At 44.6% G+C, this 26,015-nt stretch overlaps 2 protein-coding genes and 1 long non-coding RNA gene across 12 annotated transcripts in view; 2 read left to right on the top strand and 1 right to left on the bottom strand.

Annotated features, from left to right (window-relative positions):
- The first annotated feature begins 620 nt into the window (after positions 1–620).
- On the top strand, positions 621–14,865 carry SLC35C1 (solute carrier family 35 member C1). 9 transcript variants are annotated; one of them, XM_053259241.1, is made up of 5 exons: positions 5,796–5,813; positions 6,901–6,957; positions 8,851–9,083; positions 10,627–11,168; positions 13,074–14,865. In XM_053259241.1, the coding sequence occupies exons 3-5, from the start codon at positions 8,947–8,949 to the stop codon at positions 13,631–13,633; spliced, it is 1,239 nt and encodes a 412-aa protein (XP_053115216.1). In that variant the 5' UTR covers positions 5,796–5,813; positions 6,901–6,957; positions 8,851–8,946; the 3' UTR covers positions 13,634–14,865. The 9 variants fall into 9 exon arrangements, with proteins under 9 accessions (XP_053115242.1, XP_053115194.1, XP_053115216.1 ...); XM_053259287.1 differs by lacking the exon at positions 5,796–5,813 and adding an exon at positions 5,844–6,087 and having other exon boundaries at positions 8,947–9,083; XM_053259230.1 differs by lacking the exon at positions 5,796–5,813 and adding an exon at positions 5,844–6,087.
- On the bottom strand, positions 12,460–25,900 carry LOC128328976 (uncharacterized). Of its 2 annotated transcripts, none has more exons than XR_008309487.1 (4): positions 25,664–25,900; positions 16,979–17,056; positions 15,025–15,069; positions 12,460–13,084 (listed from the first exon to the last, which is right to left on the bottom strand). It is a non-coding gene; the product is annotated as an uncharacterized LOC128328976 (long non-coding RNA). The 2 variants fall into 2 exon arrangements; XR_008309484.1 differs by having other exon boundaries at positions 12,460–13,080.
- CRY2 (cryptochrome circadian regulator 2) overlaps positions 25,790–26,015 on the top strand; it is a 49,066-nt gene continuing 48,840 nt past the window's right edge. The window contains exon 1 of the mRNA XM_053259197.1: positions 25,790–25,924. Within this exon, the coding sequence (XP_053115172.1) occupies positions 25,875–25,924 (50 nt within the window). The 5' untranslated portion in view covers positions 25,790–25,874. The remainder of the gene's footprint in view (positions 25,925–26,015) is intronic.

Below are 26,015 nucleotides of genomic sequence, written 5' to 3'. Positions count from 1 at the left end.
GCATCTGTAACTTGTTATGCTATTCTTCTCTGATGTCACCTTAAGAGCAAGGAAACACAGCACAGCTTACAAGTATGTTACATAAGAATATGTCCCAGTTACCAAACAGGTGCCTCTTTCCTTTCTTCCTTCTTCTGGCTCAGATCCAGTCTTGCTACTGAGATTAAAACTCTTTCCTAGTCCTGACCGACCACACACTTAAACATTACATCTTATATTATGCCTCTCATTAGCCTCTCCCCCAGAATCTCCTACCACACCCCAGAGTCAGCATTGTTTTGTGGCTCCTCCTGCCACACTGGGAGCAGCCTTATATCACAGAGGGAGGGGGGGCAGCTGTCTTATATTATATATTGATTTGTGTAATTTATTGGTTGCTTTTTCCTAGAATCACTACTCAAAATGATGCACAAAGAACAGAGTTAAAAACTAAAACCACAGAGATCTGGTGATATCCGTGTGAAGCACATCATTAGAGCTTCCTTCCTGCCTATGCACACCATTTTGAATCCCCTGCTGTTTGACAGTATGTATTTCCTTTTTTTCCCCTTCCCTCCAGCAGCTGTGCACTCAGTCTCTCCAGCAATTAAGTGCACCCTTCTACACATCTCATCCTACAGCAAGGCTGTTCAACAGAGAAGCTGGGCCCACCTCCTGTCATTCTGTGGAGGAAGGAATATCACTGCAGGTAACTAGCACTATAATGGCACTGTTAGAAATCTGGCATTAACATCACCCCAGGAAAATGCCTTCCATCTGGTAAAAAGCCCTTCTACTTCCATTGCTTAACCAGGTATCTGCTTGAACTGAGCACAACTGAAGTGAAAAACTCCACCCCCTTGCTGCTAGCTTGTGATCTGGGCTGCTTTCAGTCCTAAAGGCTCTAAAGTTTAGGGTGTCTCCCCACCCCAGCAAAAGGATCTGCACCACAACTGTGTTACTATTAACCCTCATCCCGAGTCATGAATGTTAACAAATTGAGAAAAATCTGTTATGGGCGGATAACAAATAAAGTTGTTTATTAATTATTAATTTATCATCATCACTCCTGTGTAGGATTTCCTACTCCCAAGTAGTCCCATTTGTTTCATTTGGTGCCCCATCCCAAATTTTCTAGACCACAGAACCTACAATAATTCCATATTTCACATTGGGGGAGTGCAGTGGTGACCCCCTATCTCCTACCCCAAGCATCAGGGCTGGATTAAGCCAGTGCGGGGCCTGTAGCATATGTTATAAAAGGGCCCTAATTTTTTTTAAAATGCACATAAATATTAAAACGTAAATTATTTACTTGCATAGTAAAGTAATTCAATTTTTTTCATTTGCTATATTTTGGAGTATGGGAGACCAAGCCACAAACTCACACTTACTACAACACTGAACATTTATATACCGTTTTTCAATCAAAATTCTCAAAGTGGTTTACATAGAAAAATAAAGAGTGGATAGATGATTCTCTGTCTCCAAAGGGCTCACACTCTAAAAAGAAAAATGTGGTAGGCACCAGCAACAGCCACTGGACAGATGCTGTGCTAGGCCTTCTCTTAAAAGGCACATTTAGCAGAAAAGGGATATTTTATCTAATATGGACCAAATAAAACAGGTAAAGTTTTAACTTTAATTCCTAGTTGGAAGCCGGGCATGTGGGGCCCTCAAAAACGCGGGGCCCGTAGCGAATGCTACATTTGCAACTACGTTAATCCGCCTCTGCCAAGCATGGCACCCTCTGCAACTGCACAACTTACTAAGTGAAAGTTGTTAGCTATGACAAATATGAACATTTCAGACCCCACACTGATGAGAATCTCAAGTGTCAAGCTCTCCATTCTCAGTATTTCAGCTGAAAGGACCCACTATGACTGACCTAAAGACAGTGATCACAGGTCGGCTACCTGGTCAAGTGCATTTTACAAACCAGCCTCCCACAACAGTCACTTTTGTGTTTCCTGTCAGCTGCCCCTGGACACATTCTAGGGTACATACAATACCAACATCTTCTGGCCACCCAAGTCAAACACAGACAACAGTGGCTTCTTTGTTAATGTGGTTGCATCTCTGAGGCTTAGTCTGGCTTGTTGTCTTGCATAGTGCCTGTCTAAGTGTCAACTCCTTACTCAGGAGATCTTCTGCCAACTCTGCAGTGGGGGAAAGTTATCACCCACCACCATTCTCCAAGGGTTGTTTCAGATGAACACACATAACATCAGGCCGCAGCGAAAAATACACCTGCCCCGATGTCACCAGTGGATGTGCAAACACATTCTCTATGCATCAATTAATTGCATCAGGGGTGTTCATCTGAATTGCCTCCCTACATGTGTTCCAATAGCATTTTGGAGTTTGGGAGATGGTTTTCCCACCAGCAGCACACAACTACCCCACAAATTGTCAATTCACCCACTTTACATTTCTCCCCCTTCTTTCTCTTTCACCGTTCCTCACCCCAGCCAGGTCTTTTTTTTTCCTTAAGAGCCACCCCCCCCCACACACACACACATTCTCATCCCCTTAGCAACTGTTGCCAGGAGCCCTCTCCACTCTTGATTACTTCCACTTTTTCACTGCCTCCAGATATCTGCCACACATGTAACCCATTTTCTTGATATCTTCACTGGCAGGTGAATGAGGTTCAGCAGACTGCTCAGTGCCACACATCCCACCTCTACATCTTCTTGTTCTATCCATCTGGAACCGATGTCCAACCCCCATTTTGTTGGGGTGTATCCCACCAGGAGAAATAGGAAAAGACCAGATATGTACTGTAGATAGTTGATCCACTGATGGCAGGCTTAATGAAGCTAATATGTTGTGGTTGCTGCAGTTGTAATCCTTCTTTCTGCTTTTGTTCCGGTGGCCAAAATCTCTGCTTCTGCAAGGTCAGATGCTTTTTAATGATTTGCTCATTTCAAACACTAGGTCTGACATTTTGGAAGGGGCTGGTTTCATCTGTCCAAACTCGGGAGCATCTGCCTCAGACTATCGGCCAGATACTATCAAAGTCAACTGAGCTTGCAAGGGAAAACAAAACTTAAGTTTCTGAAGAGAAATTGGGTGTTCTGTCCCAATGGATTTGACATGGGGCTGGGATAGGAACTGCTCCAATTGAGAAAGTTCATGCATTTCTGGGTTTTTCTCCCAGTTCTTACAATGGAAAAGGGATAGAAACTATCCGACTATAGGGAGTCAGTTCATTTTGGGGTGGTTTTCTACCATGTCATATCTATATATTTATTTCTCCTAGGTGTATCCATTGTTAATCCCATGTGTGGTAGCTCTCGCGAGAGTTCATAAGCAGCTACTGATTAGCGATAGGGACGGGGAAGAAAATAGGGATGCCAGCTGCCAGTAAGCAGGCCAGTGGGAGCAGGCAGTGGCAGGCTGCCCAGCCGGCGGGAGCAGGCGGTGGTGGCGGGGCGGGCCGGCCTTCAGGAGCAGGCGGCGGTGGGCTGGCCCAGCCACCGGGAATTGGTGGGCGGGCGGGAGGAGGTGGCAGGCCGGCTTTCCAGCTAGCCGGCCCACCAGCCAGAAAGCACCAGGAGGGGGGCCAAGAAGACTCGGGCCGGGCCGGGCCGGGTGGGAAGAAGCAGGCCGGGCGGGAGAGGAGAAGCAGGCCGGGCGGGGGGGTGGAAGCTGGCCAGCCGGGCCGGCGGAGGCACAGATGTTCTACGCCCGGCCCAGCTAGTTTTTATTAATAACAGAAATATAACTGGTGAGGGGCCATGCTTTTGGATATATTGTGTACCAAAGTGCAAAGCCAGGGATCGGAATTTACCCCATAACTCAGGAAGTTAATGGTCTCAGCAGTAAAGGTTACACCTGCAGCATCAGTGAATATACAAGGTCCTTATCTTATTGATTCACAATGCCACATGCAAACCACGAAGGTGCTGGAATATCACCAAGTTGTGCCAGGAATAATATCTCCTCTAATATCAATTACCATCTTGATGCTGTGACCTGTGTAATTGAGAAGGAAACTGCTCCATGTAAGGATGACCTCCTGTCCTATATTCACTACACACCGTCCTCCATAATAAACTGTGTTATTCATTTATGCTTGAGTCTGTTCAAGCATAGTGTACTGCACAGACATGTCAGACATTTTAGACTGAATTCTGCATTGCGTTTGTTAATATGTGATGAAATCTACACTTCCATTTAATAATGATCTAGCTTTCCATTTCTAGCTAGCATAATTGACAGGAAACTGTCCCAGTGTAATAGCAATATAAATGCTGTTTGCCCGACTCTGCAAGAAAAATGCTCTGGATGAGCGATTCATAACTACAGTCGTTATATAGCCATAAGTATGGTAGGTAGTTCTTTCAGTTCAGCTCAGACTATAAACATCAGTCATCCTCTTTGGAGTGTGTTGTATCCAAGACAAGACCATAGAAAGGTCCACTGTCCACAAAATACTTTTATTAAGATCAGTTCTCAAAAGACGTATCACACAATCAGAGCTGAGCAAGCTCTCCTTCTGTGCTTCCTGCCCTTTTTATCTATGGAGTCCCTTCAGCTGGCTTACACTTCCAAACCACTTAAAGGCACACTGCAATTCTTAAAACCACATCCACCACAGAGTGTTACTTCTGTCATCTTCCCTAAACCTCATGGAGATATTTACTGTTAATCCTTCCGGTGGAACTTTAAATGCTGAATGGAGCACACCAGAGCCCCTCACCATCCTCTCCCATAGGACTTCCAGAAAAATACATTTATAAACAATAGAGGGGCATTTTGAAAAAGAAAGGAACTAATTCTATTTATTCTTATATGGAATGTATTACCATTAGCTGTGGTGATAGCCACTGCCTTAGACTGGGTGTTTTTTGTTGTTGTTGTTGTTGCTTTGTTTTTTATGGGGTTTTTTGGGGGGAGGGGTTAATAGGAGTAGGCAAATTCTCAGAGGAAAAGCCTCTAGATGGCTACTAAATATTATAGCTCAGTGGAACCTCCAAGCTGAGAGGCAATATGTTGCTGAATACCAAATGCTGGGGAGAAGTGAGGGAGGACTGCTGCCTTCATGCCCTGCTCTTGCTTGAAAGTTTCCCAGAAGGTATCTGGCTGGCCACTGTTGGAAACAGAATGCTAGACTAGGCAGATAACTGGTATGCCAAATGTATACCTTCTTATGGCAAATGCATACCAGGAATTCAGATTGCAGCCATCTGAATAAGAATCCAATCCTATTCTGCTGCAGTCATGGCCCCATTTTTCTTGAGTAATACAATTATATATACAAACTTCTCTAGGAATAAGGCCAACTGGATGTAGTAAGTGTTTCTTCCAAGTAAAACACACTTAGGACTGGGCTGCCACCCTCTTAAAATCTGCCCCTGCAGATTGGAATCTATCTACCATTCTTCACCTCACCAACTCCTCATATGCTGTCACACACAGTCTGTTCTGCATAGGAAATCGTGCACTGAAGATGGACAAAGAGTGGGGAGGACTCCAAAAGGACAAACTTCATTAATGATAATTCCCGGAATGACTCCATAGGATGCAAAGGGCATATGTTTATTCTACAAGGCAACTGTAAGCATTCTTACTCAGAAGTAAGGCCCAGTGACTTTAACAGGGTTTACTTCTCCATATAGGCATGGACGAACCTGCAGGCCAACTTTCCATGGATACTATTGGGAGTATCCGAAAAAGAAATAATGAAATCCTCAATGTATGCTTTCCATCAGCAGAGGGCAGCATGTGTCCTTCAAGCCGCACATGACAGCAACTAGATTGCGCAGATTTCTGACGCTTCTCAGACTTCTGAAACGGTTAACGGCCCTCCTGGAAATCATGAACGTGTAAGGGTAGTAGGGGTAGGGCGTGGTATTATATCCTAAGGCACCGATTCCCGCAACTTTTTGGGTCCCCTCTGTTGTTGCAGTGCAGCTTCCACCACCCCAGTCCCAGTGGCCGAAGGGAGCCGTCGCCGGATCTGGGGAGGGAGGAGCCAAGGTTGGGAACGCCTCGCAACCCACAGCCACGAAATTGGGAGGATTCCCGGGTTTCCTAGGGACTGCGAGCGAACGTAGAGGGGGAGGAAACTTGGTTACTAACCGAGAAACTGGACAACAGGTGCTTTTTGGACCACCTGCGTAACCCAACGCCCCGCCCCACCCCCCAAAAGATGGGGAAATTCTTCGGCCGTAGCCAGTGACGGCACTAGAAACAAATTGCGGGGGGGGGGGGGGCAGGGGGCATTTCATTTGTGAAACAGAAATGGGGGCAGGTGGGGGGGGCACCCTACTTGTCCCTCCCCTGGAGCCACGCTTGACTAGCGTGGAGGGCAAGGAGGCTTGATCTCCCCCCCTGCGACGGGTATGGGAGGGACGCTCCCTTGGGAAGCCACTGAATGAAATACAGACGAGGCAGCCAGGGCTGACGACTGTTTGGTTCGCTGGGTGAGACATTAAGAACAAAAGAACAGCCCTGCTGGATCAGGCCCAAGAAGGCCCATCCAGTCCAGCATCCTGTTTCGCACAGTGGCCCACCAGATGCCGCTGGAAGCCACAGGCAGGAGTTGAGGGCATGCCATTTCTCCTGCCATTTACTCCCCCGCAACTGGTACTCAGAGGCACCCTGCCTTTGAAGCTGGAGGTAGCCCACAGCCCTCTGACTAGTAGCCATTGATAGACCTCTCCTCCATGAAGCCATCCAAACCCCTCTTAAAGCCATCCAGGTTGTTGGCTGTCACCACATCCTGTGGCAGAGAGTTCCACAAGTGGATCATTCTGGGTCTGTAAGCCACCTTTGCCCTTGATTGACACCAAATTGTGAAGGGCTTGACTCTGGGCCCTCAATAATGCCAATCTGCACATGCTCAAATGCATTTTTATCTTATTTATTATTGTTGTTGTTGTTAATCTTAATCATCATCATCTTCTTCAGTGCATGATTTCCTATGCAGAACAGACTGCGTGTGGCAGCATATGAGGAGTTGGTGAGGTGAGGAATGGTAGATAGATTCCAGTCTGCAGGGGCAGATTTTAAGAGGGTGGCAGTCCAGTCCTAAGTGTGTTTACTTGGAAGTAACACTTACTGCATTCGGTTGGCCTTATTCCTAGAGAGGTTTGTTTAGAATTGCATTAGTCAAGGAAAATGGGGCCATGACTGCAGCAGAATAGGACTGGATTCCCATTCATTTTAATTATTATTATTAATTAATAAGATAAGAATGCATTTGAGCATGTGCAGAGTGGCACTAAATTACATTTAGTATTATTTATTTATTGTTAAATTTATATACCGCCTTTCATTAAAACAATCCCAAGGCAGTTTACAGCAAGATTTAAAAACAAGATGGTAAAAAAGACACAATTAAAATATTAAGTGAAAACTATTAAACAAATCTGATTAAAATTTTAAAACAAAAGCATAAAAGCAAAACAGAGTACAAAGAGCAGCAGCAGAGAATCAAATAAATGCCTGGGCAAAAAGCCAAGATTTTACACTCTTTCTAAAAGCCGTGATGGAGACAGAGGAACGAACAGCCACCAGGAGAGCATTCCAGAGTCTGGGGGCAGCAACAGAGAAGGCCCTGCATGACAACCAAGCCTCCCTCATTGTTGGCACCCAGAGCAGAGCCCCCTCAGATGACCTCGTCAAGCGGGCAGTAACCCTTGAGAGCAGGCGGTCCCTCAGGTATCCCAGGCCCAAACCGTTAAGCGCTTTAAAGGTCAAAACCAGCACCTTGAATTGGACTTGGAAACAAACTGGTAGCCAGCTCTTTCAAAATGAATGTGATGTGCTCCTACCGGGCAGCTCCAGATAAAACCCTAGCAGCCGCATTTTGCACTAGCTGCAGTTTCTGGATATTCTTCAAGGGCAGCCCCACATAGAGCGTGTTACAGTAATCCAGCCGTGACGTGACTAAGGCATGGGTAACTGTGGCCAGATCTGCCTTCTCGATTGATTAATTAATTATTAATTAAGTAAGTATTAATTCCTATAAATCCAGTTGAATTTATAGGATTCTCAGACCAGGGCTGCAATCCTCTGTATACTTACCTGGGCCGTATGCCATGGGGCATAGCTATAATAGGGCAAGGGGAGACAGTTGTCTGGGGGCCCACTGCCTTGGGGCCCCCACAGAGGCAAGTCACATGACTGACTCCCCCAGCCACGCTCACCCCCCCCCAGGCTTCCTTCAGTTGTATTCATCCTCTGATATTGATGTGAGTGTTAAGACCTGGAGCTACCAGAACAGCATATCTTTCTCTAGTACCATTAAATGACTTGCATCGTCCACAATTTACAAAACCTTAAAAAAAAATAATTTAGGATGATGTTCTATTGTGGCACATAGGAGATAGATATATAGATATAGATATAAACTAACTTCAGTGAGGGGGGGCATTTTAAAATCTTGTCTCTGAGCCCACTCCAACCTTGCTACGCCCCTGCGTATGCCCCACTGAACACAGTGGGATTTATAGGATTGCGCTGCACAACTTGGCAGTTCCTATTCAGATTCAACTTCACCCCACTACTTTGTAGCCTTTTGACACAAGATCAGAGCAATAGTAGTTGTTCTGCAGAGAGGAAAGCCAAGGAAAGCTGCAAGAAACAGAAACTCAGCAAATGATATTTTCCCTGCCCTCTGAAGTTACAGCAATGGGGGAAATTTACCTGCTGGTTTTCTGCCTGTTTTTCAGCTGTTCCAACAAACCCTGCTGAAGGGGTGGGGGGCTGGCCGCAGGGCAATTTTAAACAAGTTTATTCTGCTGCACCTGTCGTTGTTTGTAATTCCCCACCCTTTAAAAAAAAAACACAAGGATTTCTGGGTATTGTGTTCTTGTTTTAACTTTTGTAAACCGCTTTGTGCAAAATTTGCTTTAGAAAAGCGGTATAGAAAGACTTCGAAGAAATGAATGGCTGCTGGCAACTCTCAAGAGGAAGTGACTACCCCTCGACGTCGTGTGTGTTTGTGTACAGATGGTGTTTCTCCGGCTGTGGGGCGGTGCTGAGGGCAAGGACAAGGAAGCAAGGAGTGATCCGGGAAATACTACAGGTGATAGGGGCATGCGGAGTTGGCAGAACAATCAGCCACGTTTCCGAGCTGTAAGAAGCCGGTGAGTATTGGGTATAATGGTGTTTCTTCCCCGCTCAGGGTCACGGGGAGACGGTTCCAGGCGCCGCTCAGTTAAACTCCGCCCCGACCACCGAAGCAAGCAAGTTTCCACTTCAGTTCGCTCACCCCACTTGGCACTTGCTCTCCCCTCTGGGCAGTGGCGGAAACAGGGCCGAGCACACGACGCCACCTATCCAGCCCGCAGGCAGACGGTGGCGGCTGCTGCACTCTGCCACCCAGGGAGAGAGATTGCTCAAGCAAGCGATCGGGGGGGGGGGGGGAGGGCACTGCTGCCATCTCTGCTCACTGGCATCACCGGCATTCTCCCGATGGAGCAAAAGTGGCTCCTGTGCTGCTTGTGGGTACTGGGCCGAGAGGGAGGCAGCAGGCGAGGAGAAGTGGCTGCCCCTCTGTGCCAGAGCAGCAGTGGGGGATCGCGCCCACTGGAGTCACCCCAAGGAGGTGACACCGTTGGCTGAGCCCACCCTAGCTGCAGCGTTGCCCAGAGAGTGTGTGCACTCTCGCCCGCCGCCTACGCCTCCGTTTTTCACCTGTCCTCCCCAAATCAGCGCTGCTCAGCGAGAGACGGCGCAGGCAAGCAAGCTAAGGGCGGCCGCCCGCTCGCCGCTGCCTGCTTCTTGCGCGCTGCCGTTGGACATGCACTGGTTGGGAAGAAGCACCGTGCTCACCCAAAGGAAGAGCACCGCCAGCGAAGGCGGCTCCGCTCGTTTCTCGGCTACTCGCCTGTGGGGTGGGATGGCGGGGGGCACACCGGGCCCTAGTCCTCGTCGCTCCTACCACCAGGGAGAGCGCGAGCGCTGGCACAGAGGGATGAGCGGTTCTTTGCAAGCAGGCGAACTCTTGTGCGACTCCGTCCGGCTCGTACTTTCGCTCTCACTGCAAGACCGCTCTGAGCGCGTTGGGAGTGGGCCGGCGCGGGGGCGGGCACCAAAGGCATGTTGCCGAGTACGAAACTGGCGCCGGCCCTGGTGGGGAGGCCTTGCAGGATTGCGCGGGACACTAGGATGGATGGCGGGTAGAGTCAAAGGCCGAGCGAAGAAGAAGGCTGGAGAAAGGGAACTCGGCTCCTTTAAGCCAGCCGGGCCCCTATGAGCGTGGCTCGTCCGCGCAGCCGCAGCCAAGCGCAGGGCCTGGTGGGCAAAAGCAAAGAGAGGAAGCGTACAACTTGGTTCCCTCTTCTGGTTCCCGGCTCCGGGGAAGAACGGGCAGCGCCGCGGTTCCTTCGCTGCCCTGACCCGCGGAGTTCTTTCTCTCTCTCCTGCAACTTAAACACGTTTCCTTGGAAGCACGTCCCGTTGAATGCACTGGATCCTCCTCCTTCCAAGTAAAATACGCTTAAGTTCGCAGTTGTCTTCCTCTCGCTAGCCCACCACCAGACCGCTGTTAGCGATCCGAAAGCGCAGAGGGCTCTCCTCTTGCATGGCAGCTCAGACCTGTAGGACGCGGGCAGCAGAAGAGTGGGTACTGGCAGGCAGTTTCCTGCTTCTCTGACTTCCCGTCCCCTTCCTTCACATCATGAACAGGGTCCAGCTCAAGCGATCTGCGATCCTCAAGATGGCCCTCAGCGACTCCTCGGACCCCCTGCTCCAGCAGGAAGAGGACGACAGCGGCAACAGGCAGCCCTCGTTTCTAGTTAGGGCTGTGCAGATCGCCACGGTGGTCTCTCTTTACTGGTTCATCTCCATCACCATGGTCTTCCTCAACAAGTACCTCTTGGGCAGCCCTACACTGCGCCTCGAAGCCCCGCTCTTTGTCACCTTCTACCAGTGCCTTGTCACTGTCCTCGTCTGTAAGATACTGAGCTTGCTGGCCTCCTGCTGCCCACCAGGCTACCTGGACTTCCCCTCCATCCGCATGGACCTCAAGGTATTGCGCAGTATCTTGCCCCTCTCAGTGGTCTTCATTGGCATGATCACCTTCAACAATCTATGCCTCAAATATGTTGGGGTGGCCTTCTACAACGTGGGACGCTCCCTCACCACCGTCTTCAATGTGCTGCTCTCTTACCTGCTCCTAAAACAAACCACTTCCTTGTATGCCCTTCTGGCCTGTGGAGTGATAATAGGTGAGTAATTTTTTCCTGAAAGGCCAGAGCTGAAGAACCTTATGTGGTACACCCTGGTAGATTAGTTCACACTTACCATACCCCAGGCAGCCTGACCTTATGCATATCTATTCAGAAATATCGCTCACTGAATCTAACAGGACTTAGTCCCAATAAAGTGTGCCTAGGATTGCAGCCGTTGGGTACTTATCAATATTACTTATGCAGATTAATTACTCTGCAATATCCTTTAATAAATATCTTACACCCAGGGTGGATGAAGAGTGATTAGAAAATAGCTGCTTCCCATCCTTTTAATATATGTATATTGATTAAATTTCTATTCTCCATTGGTGACCAGGGCTGAAGGTGAGCATGGATTTTACTTGCAAGATTACACCATTGCATTTCATGTATATGTGGCACAATTGTAGAAAACAAAGTTTGAAAACTGTATCCCCAGTTTACAGCAGGACAAACTGAGGAATAAATAGTCCTTTAAATCTAATATGTGTAAAGAGAAGTAGAGCCTGACATTCAACTGATCTGTAAAAAGTGTGTTTCTTGTTAATTTCCAGTAATCTTGAGAATGGAATACTATAGCAACTGGGAGGATACTAAAGTGATAACACTGTTTTTGTTTTGGTAAAGTAAAAATTGAACAACAAATTTGTAATTAGTAGTTGTTGCTGTTAATCAGATCAACAGTTCCAAAACATCATGCTCAAGAGAAGCAGAAGATATTTCTCAGATTCAGATTTACTATTATTCAAATTAACCATATATAATTATTCAATAAAATGAATAATATTTGAAGTTAAAATCCTACAAATTTCAAACTGCTTTTACTTCCCTTTTGCAAGCACATTAATAAAAAAAATATTCTATTGCATCTATTTAATTTCTTGAACTTTCCTATAATTGTAATCTGCGCAAAATGACTTTGCCCAGTCAACAACTAGTTCACTATAAAATAAACATATAGTGACATGCATATAGAGAACTTATACTTTCAGTTTTTAAAAAAGTGGTTTTAGTCCTTCTGTTTATGATAAGTTTTAAAATGTATGGGCAATGTCTGAGGAAAGTTCAGAGAGAAGATGGGGACCTGAGCAGGAAGATTTGGTGAGCAAAGAATTTTAGAGTGAAAACTAGATGTAGTAACTTTCTGAGCTTAGTATTTCAATATGGCCCCTGTTCCCTTCCCACTAATTCCCTTTCCTCTCTGCCCAATGGTCCACCAATCTCAACAATCATTATACCCATTCTGTTCCCTCGTACCCCTCTGATGCATATTCTACACTGTGGAAGTATAAATTCATTTGTATGTATGTCACATGTTCCGTGCAGCCCAATTCCATGCATGTTTACCTGAAAGTAAGTCTCATTGAGATTGTTTGTTACATACATTTACTTTCTGCCTTTCCCCCAGGGAGCTCAAGGCAACATACAGTACTTAGGGTTTCCAGACAGTCTCCTATCTAGGCACTCACCATGCCCAGCCCAGACCCGCTTAGCTTCAGCAAGTTTACTTCATCACAGGCCTTCAGACTATGCTGTGGGTCTTGCACTCCAGAAAATGTGTGTAAGCTTGCAGAGCCATAATTATTATTTATGAGAAGTTTTTCAAAGAATCTGAGAGGTTTTTAACAAGAACATGAGCTCCTTACAATCGATGGAAGTTTACAATATTCTTCCTTTAAGATTTCCAGAAAAATCAGAAAAGGCCAATCTTGCTGTACATTCACAAAGAAATAACAGTGAGGCTGAAGAAGCTTCACTCCCCCTTCTTTTGTAGTAAGCATGAGTTGTCATAGTCAGAAGTATAAGAATCTCCAAGTTGTTTGTTTTTACTTGCTTATTCAGAGGCTGGTAGGTTGTTTCTCCAGTCTCACCAACGTGTTCTCAATCTTCTTTGCTTTGCAGGTGGCTTCTGGCTTGGTATAGATCAGGAGGGAGCAGAAGGCACTTTGTCATGGACTGGTATAGTATTCGGAATCCTGGCCAGCCTCTGCGTCTCACTGAATGCTATTTACACTAAAAAAGTACTGCCTGCTGTGGATGGCAGCATTTGGCGCTTGACTTTCTATAACAACATCAATGCCTGCATCTTATTCTTGCCACTCATGTTGCTCTTTAGTGAGTTCCACACGCTCTACAATTTCGATAAGCTGGGGAGCCTCAATTTCTGGGGCATGATGACCCTGAGTGGGGTGTTTGGCTTTGCCATTGGTTATGTGACTGGACTCCAGATAAAATTCACCAGCCCTCTAACACACAATGTCTCTGGGACTGCAAAAGCATGTGCCCAAACAGTGCTAGCTGTCTGCTATTATGAGGAAACCAAGAGCTTCTTATGGTGGACTAGTAATATGATGGTTCTAGGTGGCTCTTTTGTCTATACGTGGGTGAAAGGGCTGGAGATGAAGAAGGTGCAGGAGGAACCTCTTCCTAAAACTAATGAGAAAAATGAGACTGGTGTCTAAACTACCTAGCCTGTACCTCATCATCTGTGTGCACTGCCTCCATGTGTACATGGAGTGGAGCTTCACTGGGAAGCAAGCCAGGGCTTGGAGCCCGCAAGGCAGGAAAATCCTATGACTGCAAATATGTGGGAGATGGAAGCTGGGAGCTGAGCCATGTATACAGAGTGTTTTATGGAGTAATTATTTTAAAGGGGAAATTTTTTCACAAGTATTTCATATGAAGAAGTTGGCGTATGTTGGTGATGGGTCTTGGGGTCTCAGATAAGGCCTCTTTGTCAATCAAGACAAAAATAGCTTTTAAAAACTGCTGCTATCACCTGTAGGTGCTACCTAATGTGCACCTTGCTTTTCCCTTGATAAATGAAGGTTAAATCAATACTAGGCTTTAAACTGTGGATCCTGATTCTATTCACACAAATTGGAATACATTTTCTGCATAGTTAAATTTCTCTTTTTGCTTTGTTCTCTCACTGAACACACTTGGTAAACCAATGCGCTTATCTCAGGGGAGACTTATGTTGGGACCCAATCTCCTTCCAACCAGGAGTATCCACAGTTGGTAGTTGTCTCTCCTACCCTTATGGGGAAAACTTTATATCAAAACATTTAAGAAAAAGCCTTGTAACAGTTAGTTGAAATAACATAGAAGCACTCAGGTGTATGCATTTGCTTTAGTGAGATTGAGGAACACTTCTGTCAAAGTCATTTGTTTCAGCATGTTTACTCTGTGGAGGGAGAATATAATTCTTTTCAGCTGCCTCACTCTAATGATCCTTAATAGAAAGGGAGTTCATCCAGTGCAGTGCACATGCAGAAATGTATATCCAAAGTGCCATGAGTTGGCTTCCTCAACCTTCACTAAAAAATTCTAGCTGCAACTGATATGTTCTCTCCAAGATGACTAATAAAGCAGGAGATGTCAGTAACTGGCCCAACCTGTACTTAATAGATTCTGAAGAAGTTAAAATGGCAGCAAGCTCTTGGAGCAGTAGGATTTTAAAAACATCTTTCCTTACTGAGTGAGCTTCTATCGGTTCCAGGAACCCAAATCTAATTGGAATGTTTTACCTGATTTGCCTTGTGTTCTCTCTCTCTCTCTCATAGGAGTAGATTTTCTCCTGTGTATGTCCCCAGCCCCCCTCCCCTACCTTGTTTAATTTTGTGCTAGGAAATTAATCTCACATTGTTGATCTGTGATTATTAAACTTATTTAATAAAAGTACGGTTTAGTATTTCTAGAGTGATCTGATTTGTAGAAGTGGGGCAGAGGGGCGCGGTGGCTATTGCACAATAGTAAGATGAACTCAATAAAGAGTGAGAGGAGACCATGCATGACTTCAAGCAGAAGGTTCCTTAGTAAAATTCCTCCTAGAGCAATTTTTAAGTCTTACCCATTTTTAGATTCCTGTTGGCAGATCTTAGTAGCTGAAAATCATCTGTTAAAATATACATATGATAGGTGTTGATTTCAAGCTGATGGCGCTTCAAAACACATAAATGCATCATCTTTACATCAACAGTGTGTGTTGATCACAGTGTTCCTCACAGGAAACCTAAATCGTTGGAAGTACTAAGAGGATGGCAAAAACTGGTAAGCACAGCCAGGCTGCCCAAAGAAGAGTCCTCAGTTTCTCCAGAGTAAGGTAGTTACCTGCATCAGACACTCAATGTAACCAGACAACCAGATCCCTGTCATCTTGGTTCTGAACTGCACAGTATTTGGTGAACCAGCTTCACCCAAGAACCCAGGCAGAATCAAGTTCACCTGCAGTGCAACTCAGGCAGTGCTGGAAGATGTGAGTTTGCCTCCCTAAAATAATGAGGACTTAAAAACTCATGAAACTCTTGACTTAAATTGTGAGTCTTTAAGATTTTCCATTGTTCATGGTACATGTTTAGGTCACTAGAGTCATGTTTTCAAAATGTTCTCTGCAAAAGCAACAACTTTAAAATTGTAGGTTTTGCACTTTTTAAATCAAATAACAGTATTCTCATCTGTTTCTTGTAGGCCTTAGAAACAAATCTAAGACTTATAATAAAGCAGCAAATGCTGACAAACCTGTAAATGGGCCAATGTTAAAAGGAGGAAATAGTGCAAGTAAATCTTCTGCATAAGCTATATCTTCATATTTTTCCCCTCACCTTTTATGGTTTTCAATAGACTCTACCAGATTGATTTATCATTCTGACCTTTAATAGATTACTTAAATTTGCTTACTGCAAAACCTTTGAAATAGTAAAGGAACTGTGACAACTTGGAATCTACCATACATTTTTAGAAGGAAAGGGTATCTTTAATATTTGCTATTGCAATAACCCACCAGAATCAAAATAGCCTCAAGAACACTTCATTTCTACATTTCCCCCAGTTTCCTATATTATTAATGGGAATATCTGGAGTTATTCAGTTCCTGTAGTGGTAAACCTACATGCAGTTACTAAGAGTGTCTTAGGTATACATCCCTCTATGACTGAGCATTCAAACTGATGTGTAGATAGACAGGTTTTGGGGATGTATTCCATCAGATGGAGAAGCTGGTCAGCAGTTCAGCTAAGGCCTAGAACCAAAACAACACACAGCCTAAGGACAACCCACTGAGTCACTTCTGTTGCAGGGACTGCTGCCCTGCCCTCTGTTCCCATCTGCTGCTTTCATTTGGTGCTCAAGTTAGGACATTCCTTTGTAGAGGGTTGGGCTCCTAGCTCATTGCCAGTGATTATCTGATGTGTTTTATTGGCATCTGCTATAGGATCGAAAGCTGGCTTACAAAGTTTGGGTAAACCTTTTCGCTCAAAGGGAGAATGTCATTGTCTTGGATTTTGCAGTGGCAATGGAAAAAGCTACACAGTATTTGCAAATGTCACTGAGGCTCTTAAAGACCATGATTGTAGGAGAGGACATATTATTGCCACTGATTCCGGCAGTAGAAATATGAGGGACCAGCTGGGCAACATACTTCTGTATAGTGAACAGCAAATAAGAAAGCACAGTGGGGAAATGCTTGACTAACACGCAGAAGGTTGCCAGTTTGAATCCCTGCTGCTACTATATAGGGCAGCAGCAATACTGGAAGATGCTGAAATGCATCATCTCATTCTGCATGGGAGGAGGCAATGGTAAACCCCTCCTGTATTCTACCAAAAAACCCCACAGGGCTCTGTGGGCGCCAGGAGTCTAAATCGACTTGACGGCACGCTTTACCATTACTGCAAATGAAGTCACAAATTGCCTGAGGACAAGAAGGTGACCAAGGATTCAAAAAGCTTGGGCATAAACAAGGAAGGCAGCAATAAGCTGGAGAATGGAAGTGCAGGCAACTCCATTCAAGATTACATTCACAGTACCTCAGGTATGTCACACCATTCCTTGAAGTATGGCAACCTTCTTGTTCCTATTTTCTTTTTCTGGAAGAGCTCATGTACCTGAAGAGTGAGACAACTGGTAACATTTTCCTTGGCATACTAATAAAGTTTATGAAAGAGTTTGATTTTTTTCAAACAGTTACAATAAAATGATTTAATATTTTAAAAAGAAAAAAGTGTTATCTGCTGTATTTGTTTGTCCTGCAGCTTTTAAATGTACAGGAGCTTTCCCAAGTAGATGTCTAGGCTAGACCCTAGGCTAAGAAGGGGATGCCTTTTTTATAGGGAGGCTTCTTTGTTCTTACACTAAAGAATATTGTTCATTTCTCCAGCCCTTTGCTGTGCGGGAGAGCTGCTACTTCCTGTTTTAAATTAGTCAGTACTATAAGCCACTTAATGGCTCAGCAGGGAAATGTTTGACTAACAAGCAGAAGGTTGTCGGTTCAAATCCCCGCTGGTGTGTTTCCCGGAAACACCTATATCAGGCAGCAGCGATCTAGGAAGGTGCTGAAAGGCATCATCTCACACTGCAAGGGAGGAGGCAATGGTAAACCCCTCCTGTATTCTACCAAAGAAATCCATAGGGCTCTGTGGGCGCCAGGAGTCAAAATTGACTTGACGGCACACTTTACCTTTATAGGAACAGATTACAGGTTATCAAACCAAAGGCTTAGGTAACTCTGCTAGTAAAACATTAAGGCTGGAAAAGCCCAGAAGGCTATTGAGTCAAACACACTGTCCCAGGCAAGGTCTTCCATATATCAGTCCCTCCATAGACTAGCCCACGTTAGTCAGATCACAAAGTGCCAAAGCATGAATAAGGGAATGGGAGGTACACTGTTAATCTGTTCACAGAACTGGGGTTGCCAACTTTTCAATCAGCCACTGAATGAAAAGCCATTTGATGTGCAGACATGAGTGTGCAGTAACTTAAGTTATCTCTTTACTGCAAAAAGCTTCACTTACATTAACATCAAGTTGCTGTTAATTGCACAGGAGCAAACCAGAGACTTTTTTGGTTTCTTTTCTGACTAGTCAGCAACCCTACACAGGACTGATGGCTTCTGTTGTCTGAAGTGGGTGTATTAAGCTACAGCAGATGGTTTTTAAAAAACCAGTTATGAGCAGGAGCATCATTTATGTGGGCACCAGGGCCAGATCTTAGAAACACTTAAAGTTAAATTGCAGAACAAAACCAAACAGCTAGTGTAGTTTAAGAGTGATTGAGCTGAGTTGGCTTTTATATTTCACTAGTATGGACCCTACCAGTGGTGTGGCTACCTCCTAGGGGGCCTGTGTTCAGTAATTGAACACAACACACACACTTTTATTTTTGCCACCACTGTCACAACCTGCTCACCTCTGGCCCTTGCCTCAGCTGCCCACTATTCTGCAGTCCACCAACTGCCAGGAAGACAGGAATCCTGATCTAATTTGGGTCTTTCTTCAGGTACGATTTCCCCCCATTTTCTGGATTTTTTTTGTGGGGGCACTGGTGTTCAGTCACAACTCCTTTTCATCCAGCCCTAAAGCATGACGAATCCATATAAAGAAGCAGGGCTCTTCAGTTTTGTGTAACTGCTAAGGCACATTATTCTGTTAAGTCTTATTGGGGTTATCTGAACCTCCAGAGTGTTCCCATAAAGCTGGGGAGTTGTGAGGAAATTCCTTCAAAACCTGCCTCTCAGCACCTGGAAGGGCAATACTTCTTAATACCAAGAGATTAACTGTCAAACTCCTCTTCAGAAACAGAACAGGGTCAGCTGACTGGTGAGGCACCCACAGCGTTTCAGCATTTTTTAAAAAAAATTTTTTTTAAACAGACAGTTTCCCCCCTTCAGAAGCAGAAGGGGTTGTTCAAGTTGAAGAATTTCCAACCTTTTGCTGAAGCTCTCCTCCCCCAACCCCACATCGTTCACTCCTCACCATTGAGTTCCATTAGCTCTGCATAGGATTCTCCTTCCCAAATAGGCTCCCTGTTCACAATGAAATTGAACATTTTGTCGGAAATTTCAAAATGAAAGGAATGGGGTTTCCAAGTGGAAAGAAAGTGGTAAAGAACAAGATGCCTTTTTGAGAAGACTATGGGATCACACCTGCTTTTCCTGCAGTATTCCAAGAGCAAGCTGAGACTTGGAATGAATGAAGCATAACAAATAACATTTCTTGATGAGTTGTAATGGCAGCGGAGTTCCTTTATGCTTCTCTTTTCCCTTTATCCTGTGTGTTCATTCCCAGTATAGCAACATCATAGTACTGAAGTTGTCATTTTAATTTTCAAAGTTTTTCAAGTATACTCTCACATAAGAACAGCCCTGCTGAATCAGGCTCAAGGCCCATCTAGTCCAGCATCCTGTTTCGCACAGTGGCCCACCAGATGCCACTGGAAGCCACAGGCAGGAGTTGAGGGCATGCCATTTCTCCTGCCATTTACTCCCCCGCAACTGGTACTCAGAGGCACCCTGCCTTTGAAGCTGGAGGTAGCCCACAGCCCTCTGACTAGTAGCCATTGATAGACCTCTCCTCCATGAAGTCATCCAAACCCCTCTTAAAGCCATCCAGGTTGTTGGCCATCACCACATCCTGTGGCAGAGAGTTCCACAAGTGGATCACGCGTTGTGTGAAAAAGTACTTCCATTTGTTGGTCCTAGACCTCCTGGCAATCAATTTCATGGAGTGACCCCTGGTTCTAGTGTTGTGTGAGAGGGAAAAGAATCTCTCTCTCTCCACTTTCTCCATGCCATGCATGATTTTATAGACCTCTATCATGTCTCCCCGCAGTCGTCTTTTTTCTAAACTAAAAAGCCCCAGGTGTTGTAGTCTTGCCTCGTAAGAAAGGTGTTCTAGGCCCCTGATCATCTTGGTTGCCCTCTTCTGTACCTTCTCCAGTTCAACAATGTCCTTTTTAAGATGTGGTGACCAGAATTGTACGCAGTACTCCAGGTGTGTCCACACCATAGTTTTGTATAAGGGCATTATAATGTTAGCCGTTTTATTTTCAGTCCCCTTCCTAATGATCCCTAGCATGGAATTTGCCTTTTTCACAGCTGCTGCACATTGAGTTGACACTTTCAACGAGCTGTCCACCACAACCCCAAGATCCCTCTCCTGGTCCGTCACCGACAGCTCAGATCCCATCAGCATATACTTGAAGCTGGGGTTTTTTCTCCCAATGTGCATCACTTTACACTTGCTAACATTGAACCGTATTTCCCATTTTGTCACCCACTCCCCCAGTTTGGAGAGATCCTTTTGGAGCTGCTCACAATCCGTTTTGGATTTCACTACCCGGAAGAGTTTGGTATCATCTGCAAATTTGGCCACATCGCTGCTTACCCCTGCTTCTAGATCATTTATGAATAAATTAAAAAGCACCGGTCCCAATACAGATCCCTGGGGGACCCCACTTCTTACTTCCCTCCATTGTGAAAATTCTCCATTTATACCTACCCTCTGTTTTCTGTCTTTCAACCAGTTAGCAATCCACACATGTACTTGTCCCTTTATTCCATGACAGCTAAGTTTCCTCAGGAGTCTTTGATGAGGAACTTTGTCAAAAGCTTTTTGGAAGTCCAGGTAGACTATGTCAACTGGATCACCTTTATCCACATACTTGTTGACACTCTCAAAGAAGTCCAAAAGGTTGGTGAGGCAAGATTTACCTTTGCGGAAGCCATGCTGGCTCACTCCCAGCAGGGCCTGTTCTTCTAGGTGCTTTACAATTTTATCCTTGAGGATGCTTTCCATCAATTTGCCTGGAACGGACATTAGGCTAACCGGCCTGTAATTTCCCGGATCGCCCCTGGATCCCTTCTTGAAAATTGGTGTTACATTTGCTACTTTCCAGTCCTCTGGTACAGAGCCCGATTTCAGGGATAAGTTAAATATTTTAGCAAGGAGGTCGGCAATTTCACATTTGAGTTATTTGGGGACTCTTGGATGGATGCCATCCGGCCCTGGTGATTTGTTAGCTTTCAGTTTTTCCAAACAGTTTAGAACATCATCCCTTGTCACTTCTATCAGACTCAGCTCTCTAGCCTCCATCCCTAAAAAGCCTGGTTCAGGAACAGGTATATGCTCAGTATCCTCTGCTGTGAAGACAGATGCAAAGAACTCATTCAGTTTCTCTGCAACCTCCATATCCTCCTTAATAATCCCTTTCACTCCCTCATTGTCTAATGGCCCAACCGCCTCCCTGGCAGGTTTCCTGCTTCTGATGTACTTAAAGAAGTTTTTGTTATTCATGACAACCATACAGCACATGACAACCATACAGTTGTCACATGACAACCATACAGTTACACATGACAACCATACAGCAAGAAAATGTTGATCACAAAAAACATGCACACCAGATGGTGGTCCTCAGTACAACAAAGTAAGATGCACTGGATTAAACATTCTCAGGATGCTGAAGTGATTAATTGCATATGAGACTTAATCCTAAGCATATTTGCTTAGTAAAAGATATTAACAAGTCTAGAATTACTGCTTTAAAGCTGTATAATTAGGACTGGAGTCTAAAAACATCTTTGGGTTTCTCTTAAAATGTTTATATGCATGTCTAAATCTTGCTAGTTGGGGGCAAAGTAGAAGAGAGACATTTTGAACATGAACATACATTCTAGACAATGTATTTATTAAGTTTGCATTATGAAGCAAAGGTATAAGAAATTATTAAAATTTAAGAGGCTCCAATTTACTAAAGCGAAATGGACTGAATTGATTGCGGCCAAAATGAGAAATCAGTCTAGTTTTTGGCACCTTGTGTCATCTTCGCAGGTGAGAACTCCTTCTGTTCCCTCCTCCCATGTCCCTGTTGAGGTCTGAGAGTGCCACTTTCATAATTTATACAGGCGGGTTGACCCCTCAGAAGTACAATTGGATGTGAATATTTCTTCCTTGCCCAGCTGGCCTTTTGTTTCCTGTTCAGAAATTGAGGATTTGGTAAAACAGGTTAAACCCGCTAAAGCCCCAGGGAGTGACATTATCATCATTGAGATCATACGTGCCAATTTGGATTGGTGGGCCCCCGTTCTTGCCTCCCTGTTTACATTTATCAAGAGCACTGCTAAAGTCCCACCAGACTGAGGTGTTGAGATAATAGTCCCTATTTATAAAAAGGGCAGTCAATCAGATCCATCAAATTATAGCCCTGTAAGTTTACTGAGTATTATTGCCAAACTATATGCCAAACATCTTCTGGCAAAACTTAATGATTGGATCAAAACTCATAACATCTTGGCCCCTGAACAGGCTGGTTTTTGCCAGGGGCGCTCCACTACAGAGCAAGTGTTCATACTGCAACACCTGGTAGAGAAGTATTCTTGTAAGCCGGGCTCAACCTTCTATGTGGCATTTATCGACCTGAAATCTGCTTTTGATTCTATTTTTAGGGACCGTCTGTGGGTTAAGCTGCAGGATCTATCATTGGACAAATGACTGCTTATACTGATTTATAAATTACACAAAAATACACGCCTAAAGGTTTGCTGTGGAGATCGGGGTCAATTATCGGCTGAAATTTCCACCGCTAGAAGGGTGAGACAGGGATGTATCTTGGCCCACGTCCTATTTAACATATATATTAACTCTATTGTATCTGTTATGAATGTGCCCTCGATACATCCGCCAAAATTGGCCCATAAACCTATTTCCATCCTTCTGTATGCTGACAATATGGTGCTTATGTCTGATACCTGTGGGTTTGAGGCTAGCACTTTCATTACTTAGCTCTTTCTGTGCTGCAGAGTGTATTGAGGTAAACCACCAAAAATGAAAGTATTAGTTTTTGCTAAGCGCCTCGAACAACATACATGGCAAATAAATGGTCACCCATTGGAACAGGTAAAAATCTTTAAATAGCTGGGTGTGGTTTTCCATTTTTCGGGCTGTCGCCAGGAGCATTTATATTACATCGTGCAGAATGCCCAATTATCGACTAACTCAATTAGATCCTTTTATTTGACAAAGGGGACTTTATACATTGCAGCCAGGGGCATAGCAAGGTTGGAGTGGGCCCAGAGACAAGATTTTAAAATGCCCCCCCCCATTGAAACTCAGCTCATGAAGTAAAGAAATCTTAAATGAGGCTGAATAGTGGTAACAAAAAGCATATACACACATACATACATATGCATACATACACACATACACACACACACACACACCCCTATGTGCCACAATAGAACATCATCCTAAATTATTTTTTAAAAGATTTTGTAAATTGTGGACAATGCAAGTCATTTAATTGTACTAGAGAAAGGCATGCTTTCTGGTAGCTCCAGGTCATAACACTCACATCAATTTTGGAGGATGAATACAACTGAAGGAAGCCCGGGCAGGTGCGTGGCTGGGGGAGCCAATCAGTGACTTGCCTCTGGGGAGGCCCCCAAGGCAGTAGGCCCCCAGACAACTGTCTCCCCTTGCCCTATTATAGTTACGCCCCTGATTCCAGCAGCTATCAAATTATTTGTTGCCAAGGTTTACCCACAGCTATTATATGGAGCTCAGCTTGGTCCCTTTGGTAACTTTACACCCTTGGAGGTTATCCAAACAAAATTTATTAGGTCCATCTTACAAGTTCCCAATTGTGTTCCTAATGTTGTCATCAGATGTGAAGTAGGCCTCTGTACCTTGGAGGTGGAATAGTGTACCTTGGAGTCTTTTTTCTAAACTAAATAGCCCCAGGTGTTTCTTGGCTCATAAGAAAGGTGCTCTAGGCCCCTGATCATCTTGGTTGCCCACCTTTTCTAGTTCTACAATGTCTTTCTTTAGATGTGGTGACCAGAATCGTGCACAGTACTCCAGGTGTGTCCACACCATAGTTTTGTATAAGGGCATTATAATTTTAGCAGTTTTATTTTCAGTCCCCTTCCTAATGATCCCTAGCATGGAATTGGCCTTTTTCACAGCTGCTGCACATTGAGTTGACACTTCCAATGAGCTGTTCACCATGACCCCAAGATCCCTCTTCTGGTCAGTCACTGACAGCTCAGATCCCATCAGCATATACTTGAAGTTGGGGTTATTTTGTCCCAATGTGCATCACTTTACACTTGCCAACACTGAACCACATTTGCCATTTAGTTGCCCAGTCACCCAGTTTGGAGAGATCCTTGATAAATGCAGCATAAGCAAAAATCACAATTACAACCCAATCCTATGCATGTTTGAACAAAAGTAAGTCTTGCTGAGTTCTGGGATTTACTTCCAAGTATATACAGGATTAACAGTCCTGGTGCAAAAATCCCCTCAGTATTCCAAATTAATCATAACCATATTTACTTAGAATCAAAGTCCCATTGATGCAGTAAGTAGCATACTCACTGCAAGCCAGTATGGTTCAGCATAGTTATATCTGCATATATATTTATAATTTTCCTCTGACCTTACTTGGATGTAGTCTGTACCTGATATGTTACCCACAGCATCCTTTGTGCTAAAGGCTGTTATGATGCCCATAACTAGCTAGAAGCGGAACTTTCATGTTCATAAATAGCATACAGCTGAGGACCAGATGCTGAAAAGAACAGGAGACTGCAGTCTCCAAACTTGCTTGTGTCATATACAGCCCAATACTATGCTTATTACTTCCCTAGAAATAAGCATACCTAATTCTCATAGGACTGGGCTACAACTACAAGTTGGCTATCCTTTTAAAAAGCAATGTTCATTATTCTGACAGCATGGCAAATTTTGTGCCTTTTATGAGGCCATCATATTGCCACTCCCTCCCCCCCCCCAAATAGGCTGAAATACGTTTAAACAGGTGCAAGACCTGTAAAAATTCAGCACCTGACATTCTCCCCCAGCCCCGCTCTCATTCTTTATCTCCTTGCAGGGAGAATCTGCATTTGCTGAACTTGTGTCTGACTCCTGCGCCTGTTAAAAGACACAGAAAAGAGTTGGTGTTAATTCTATACTTGCTAAGTTAAAGGTAAAGGTAAAGTATGCCGTCAAGTCGATTTCCACTCCTGGCGCCCAGAGTAAGGTGGTTTTCTTTGGTAGCGCCGGTAGCAAGAGCGAAATGCAGTTGGCACCTTTCCTTGGGGCACTCTACAATTGGATGCCTCCTAGCCGCACCTCACGGAGGAATTCTACACATTACATAGAATGTAAGACACTGAAGAAGAAAGAAGAAGACAGACACTGAGCCAGTAGAATACTGGATTGTACCACATTGGGCTGTAGGTGAGGGAGGTCATATTTTTGAATACTTCCTTCCATAAAAGGTTTCTTGCATGCAGTAAATTAGCATATCAGCAAAAAAAGATTAGCGTAGTCCTCTTTTGATGTAGCTTACTACATGGAGCTTTTTTATGTGCGGGAGCGTTCAAAACTATTATCTCCCTCCTGCAGTCAAAAGTGGTTCAACCAAAACCCTCTTCTCTCCCCGCCCCCTCGCTCTAGCTCACTTGCACTACTACGGTTACGTGCACGTATACTCATGCCTTTCATAAGGGCTGAACCCGGTGGGACTTAGGCTGCGGATGAAGAGCTTACCCATGTAAACTTGCTAGGAGTGCACCATCGACTTCACTTGTCTCCATATATATATTTATATAATATAAAAACAATAAAAAGGCGGCCTTTTAATGACTAAAGCCGTCTGTGATGAAGACTTGTGTAAGCTACATCCCTTTAGTGTTTTTTATTATTACTTACACAAGTGCTGTTTATGTAACAAGCGCGTGGGACCCTTCCAATCGATCAAGCTGTAATACGCGCCAGGGTAGGCTGGCTCACGCGAAGGAGCGTCATTCGTTTCAGCCCTAACCTGATGACGTCTGCTGGACGGGGCAGGGCGGGAGCAAGTCTTTCGGGGCTTCTTATTTGGGGAAACCAAATAAGATATTCATGGTGATCCTTGTATTCTATGTACCAAGAAATATTTCCTCACAAAATGGCACAGCCATTACTAATGAGGTGAGCATGCAGTCTTTTCTGAGAAAAGGATGTCTTTTGGGGGGGGGGGGACACTCTAGATTGTATATCCTACGAATAATTCCACACAACT

Source organism: Hemicordylus capensis, chromosome 1 (assembly GCF_027244095.1).
Source record: "Hemicordylus capensis ecotype Gifberg chromosome 1, rHemCap1.1.pri, whole genome shotgun sequence".
NCBI classification, from domain to species: domain Eukaryota; kingdom Metazoa; phylum Chordata; class Lepidosauria; order Squamata; family Cordylidae; genus Hemicordylus; species Hemicordylus capensis.
Note: the sequence above shows the minus strand (reverse complement) of the source record. Positions and strands in the feature narration are given on the sequence as shown.